Raw genomic sequence first — 4,693 nt, 5'->3', positions numbered from 1 at the left:
CATGGTCTCCGTGATTTTGAGAATTTAAGGCTGCTCTAGTGGCTCAAAACTGTCGTTGACATAGAGTAGCAGCAAGTAATTGCACGTAAGGGGGTATACTTAATAAAAGGGTGTTCGGTCATGTGCTGCATACTTCATTTCACACCATGATTATGATGGTTTACCCACGTGCTACAAACGCCGGTCCGTCGTTCACCATGAAAAGTTTTATTTTCATTACCCGAAAGATAGGGAACATATGGCTTGGTAGGGTGTGGAGAAATGCAATGGATTGGATCCACGTGACCCTCCGTGTGCTCGGCTACGGACCCTGCAGGACATGACAGTACACCGACGTCGATGACGTTCATGCTAGCTCTTTTGATCAAGATTACCCCACTGATTAGTGTCTGTTTCAATACTGGTAGTGCTGTCAATCACGACAATGAACACAGCTTTCGTTACACAAGACACCACGTGAGCATGCGCGCTGTAACCTGCGTGATGGGACAAGAAACACTTGCTTCTTGTTGGCCAGTATTTTAATCGACTTGGGTTCGCCATCTGGTTTGTAGTCCGGTTACCAAGCAGCCCAGCTTGCTTGATGTCTTCTTTCCAATGGGGTGCCTCACCGCTTTCGGAAACTCCAACTTACTGATCACTTCTCAATGTGTATCAAGACCATCCCTTTCAATGAACAGCTATTCCAGTTGCCTTGTTGTCAGGCAAGTTAAGTGATTCGTCGTTGAGAAACTGCGATTGTTTTTACATCCGATGGAGAACCTGACAATGTTTTGTAAAGATGTGTCTTAAAACCGCTACGTCCAGTTCGACTGCACTCAACGCAACATAATTTCATGTTTCTCCGTATGGGCGCCTTCAGATTGACCGGCGAGTCCTGTTCGGAAGTTTCTTATATATGTTCCTTGAAAAGTACTTTTACCTACGGTTTGTATGGTTGTCGAACAAGAGTTCCAAATATTGTTATCTTCCAGTCAGCCGTTTCTTTTTGTCTTTAATGTTCAGGTTCACCAAGAATATATTGTGCAGTCTTTCCATAGTTCCCATTTTTGTACACTGAACTAAAGTTTAATTTGAGCTGCGTGTCTGAGGGGTGTTCACTAGCTGCGCTGTGAACTAATTGAAATAAATTTCAGCTAGCGTGGAGCTTGTGTGTGTGAGCTGCTGATCATAAACGTTCGTGATTCGCTTCTCCCCCTACTTGTGCCGTCCATACCGTACCGAACAGAAACCTCGTTTGCTAGTTGCATCGCAAGCAAAGCTGTGCTAAACAATTAAATTTTTCGGTGAAACAATGCGAAGACGTGTCCGACGACGGCTTTTTCTGTCTTTGTCAGGACGTGATCCAGTTCTTGATACCACCTAGAGGCTGAGAATACAAGATTACAATTACTTATCATAGCTAGCTTATTCAAACCTATACTGTACAGTTACGCTTGTTTGCGCTTATTATGGTTCTACATACAAATTTGCTTATACTGCGCTACCTCTCATCACCTTGATAGACTAAAACCACACGTCACTTCGGAAGATATTGAAATTATCCAGTAATAGACTGACCATCGGTGACCGTGCTGCTATCCAGGTAACTGCTGCTGAGGCACAACTAGCCCTTACGCGCACGCACCTTGTCAAGACATTCTCAGCCACAAAATTCTCACTTATTCTGTACTTCACCTGACTCTTGTGCGTAACCCAATTCCATTCAATGTTAATGGGCTTTGCTGCAGTGCAGTACATTGCTATAAACTTTCCTGATTTTCGCCCAAATTACATATAAATCTCAGTTGGATTTGCGGGCCTTTGCCTAGAGGTTTTGACATCCACCTTTTCAGTTTGGTGGTTGTTAGTGGACTGCATAGATTTGGAACGTAGCGACCGATTTACTCCTTTTGTTCATGAATCTCCTTGGTTGATTATTCATGGTTGAGTCGCTTGTTTGAGCGTAGATTTTAGTTTGACTCAAACCAATCTAGATTACACAATATTGAGGTAGATGCTGGAGGAGACCGAACCTCAACCTGGTTGTCAGACGTTAGTAATCAGTAAAACGTAGCGATGGGGATTAACTTATGACTCAAGGGAGATTCTTTTGGAATTTGCCCGTCTCTCCTCCGTACTGTTCTTCAATAGAGTGTGCTGTACCGTCTTCTGTTTTAATTGGAAGTATACTCAGTTTATCGAGTGATGTTCCAACACTGCTTATAAGATCGATGAAAGCTCGAGACAGCCGACTACAAGTTTCACCCTCTCTGAGACTTATAGGATAGACATGGTCCTCGGATTTTCACTTGAACGCCTAGTTGTTCTTGTGTTAAGATAAGAACGTTTGACTCGGGGGAAGTTCACTTGGGTTTTTTATACTGTCCATTGGTTTTACATTGCAAAGAATATGTGGCTACATGATACACTAAACACTCGTTCAGACGTACTACCCTGTTGGAGCCTAGTTACCATACCACCTGGAACAATCACGAGAGTTGAGATACCACCGGGTTCCCCAAGCCTAGATAGAAGTAGTCGAGATGCGGGGGTTGGATTCGAACTACGGACTTTCCGGTCAGTCAGTCCGCGCCTTATTCACGAAGCCACAACCAACTTCGTGACAGTGGTGTGTCGAATTCTTCACTATGCCAACCCCTCGAATGGATATATTTGCTTGTTGTTTAGGGGTCCCTTTACACTTGGTTTGTCCGTGCTTGTTAGAGTACGTGGCTTGGTATCCGTATACTACTGGCATCATAATTGGTCAAATTGACAATTCGGATCGCTTGACACCATCGAAAAAAAGGCATGTGCACAGCCACAATCGGTGCTGCGCTACCAGCAGTGTGACTTAATCAAATCATTTGTTGCCCCGCTATCGCCTGAATCAACACGGCTGATTCGTGAGAACAACGCGAACTGAATCAGCCGCCTTCGTTCCTACACTATTTCTCATTTGCACTCAATGGTTTAATCTGTCTGACAGACTGAAATGCACGTGTAAACACCCGGAAACACCTTGCACCTTTCATTTATTGAATCTCGTCCACCGAATCAATCGGGATCTGGTCTATTGTTCAGCGAACTCGGTCTAAATCGTCCATCGGTCTTTTAGCCAAGTTTTGTTAGATTCCCGGTTGAGGAATAGCCAATCCCCTGGAGTATCTTTACAGCCAAAATGAGGGAGTTGATTCTGTTCTCTTTCCGGTTCTCTTCGTAACCTATTGGGACCGAGTGACCCGTTTGACCATTTTATGTTTGGTAGCCGGCATCACCACAAGAAAACCATGGTATTTATTGTCCAGTTCAACTTTCTTGTGTTGCCTTGCTCCCTCCGTCTTTCACACACGCACACACTTCAACTCCTCAACACGTAGATAACTTATTCCCAGCCGTTTACGTTTCGACTATTACTGGATATTAGTGTAAGAAGAGAGTGGCCTCACTGACAGAGTGAAATCTCAATTGAAATTACCAAATCCCCTCACATCGCCATCAGTCTACAAGTAGTTTAAGGTAAGAATGACTTCACAAGATTAGTGAGTGAAAATTTCATCTAAGAAGCCTCAGTCGTTGAACTAGTCAATATGTGCGACTACGTGACGCGGATTCCGTGACTGAAGGATAAGTGGCGCCTTGTTCCATCTAAATGAGCGTTAATCAAACTGGCCGGAAGGTCACGGGTTTGAACATTCCGGGGTTTCGTAAGATGTGCGCTGCTGCTGCTGAAACAACTCTGCACTGCTTCTCGACTTTCCACCACAAATTGGCTTCACTGACAGGACGAAACCTCCACTGAGCATTACTGGATATGTGTATTTCTCATTCACAGCCACCATTCTTTAACGTGTTTTCAATTACTTCTCTGTTTTCCTTGCAACAGGAAACCTATCCCTTTGAACCACCATTTGTCCGCATTCTTTACCCAGTAATTGAGAATGGTTATGTTCTCGCTGGGGGAGCCATATGCATGGAACTGTTTACCAAAGAGGGTTGGTCCAGTGCATACGATATCGAATCTGTGATTATGCAGTTGGCCGCCACCCTGGTGAAAGGACGAGGACGAATCAACTTTTCTGCTTCCAGTGTGAGTTTCTTGCGAGCATTTGTTCATTTCGGTTGTCTGTATTCTAAACAGCTGGCACGGTCAACCTAAGTTACGGAACTATTTGGAATCCCACGTTAGAATGTTCCAGGATCTCTGTCTCTCTCTCTCTATAGTAATCCCCGAGGCTGATCTAACAGTCAGTTTGATGTCGTATTTTTTTGCTGTCCGCTAATTTTTCTTGACCTCGCACGGTCTCTTCGCAACTATCATTTGCCCAACACGATCACTGTGGCCTCACTATTGACTCCTTGTTTCATGCATGCTCGCTTCTTGGGTGGTGTACTCGGGAAAGGTAGAGCGCAACTTTTGTTGCAACGTGCTCTTCAGACTTCCTGTAAAATTTCAGGCGTACAGTTTGATATATTCTTTCTTTCCTTTTAGGATAGTTAAAACAAACCACCCGAAATCCGACTATTCGGCGAGATGGCTCAAGTGGTTAGAGCGCGAATTTACTGACCTGACCGTCCGTGGTTCGAACTCGACCTCTGCCTCTCGACTTTCCCTGTCTAGGCTTGGGCAACCATCCCTTGTGCTTCCTTCGGGTGGCATGGCAGCTAGGCACCGAAAGGGCACTACAGCTGAACCATCATTATTATTATT

The 4,693-nt window shown here is 44.5% G+C and overlaps 1 protein-coding gene across 1 annotated transcript in view; it reads left to right on the top strand.

Moving 5' to 3' along the window:
• The window catches only part of T265_10450 (hypothetical protein), a gene marked incomplete at both ends in the record, with an annotated part of 51,153 nt that overhangs the window by 40,938 nt on the left and 5,522 nt on the right, over nucleotides 1-4,693 (top strand). The window contains one exon of the mRNA XM_009176825.1: nucleotides 3,869-4,072. Coding sequence (XP_009175089.1) covers nucleotides 3,869-4,072 — 204 coding nt within the window. The remainder of the gene's footprint in view (nucleotides 1-3,868; nucleotides 4,073-4,693) is intronic.

This window comes from Opisthorchis viverrini, assembly GCF_000715545.1.
Source record: "Opisthorchis viverrini unplaced genomic scaffold opera_v5_364, whole genome shotgun sequence".
Classification (NCBI taxonomy): domain Eukaryota; kingdom Metazoa; phylum Platyhelminthes; class Trematoda; order Opisthorchiida; family Opisthorchiidae; genus Opisthorchis; species Opisthorchis viverrini.
This window is presented reverse-complemented; position numbering and strand designations above follow the sequence as displayed.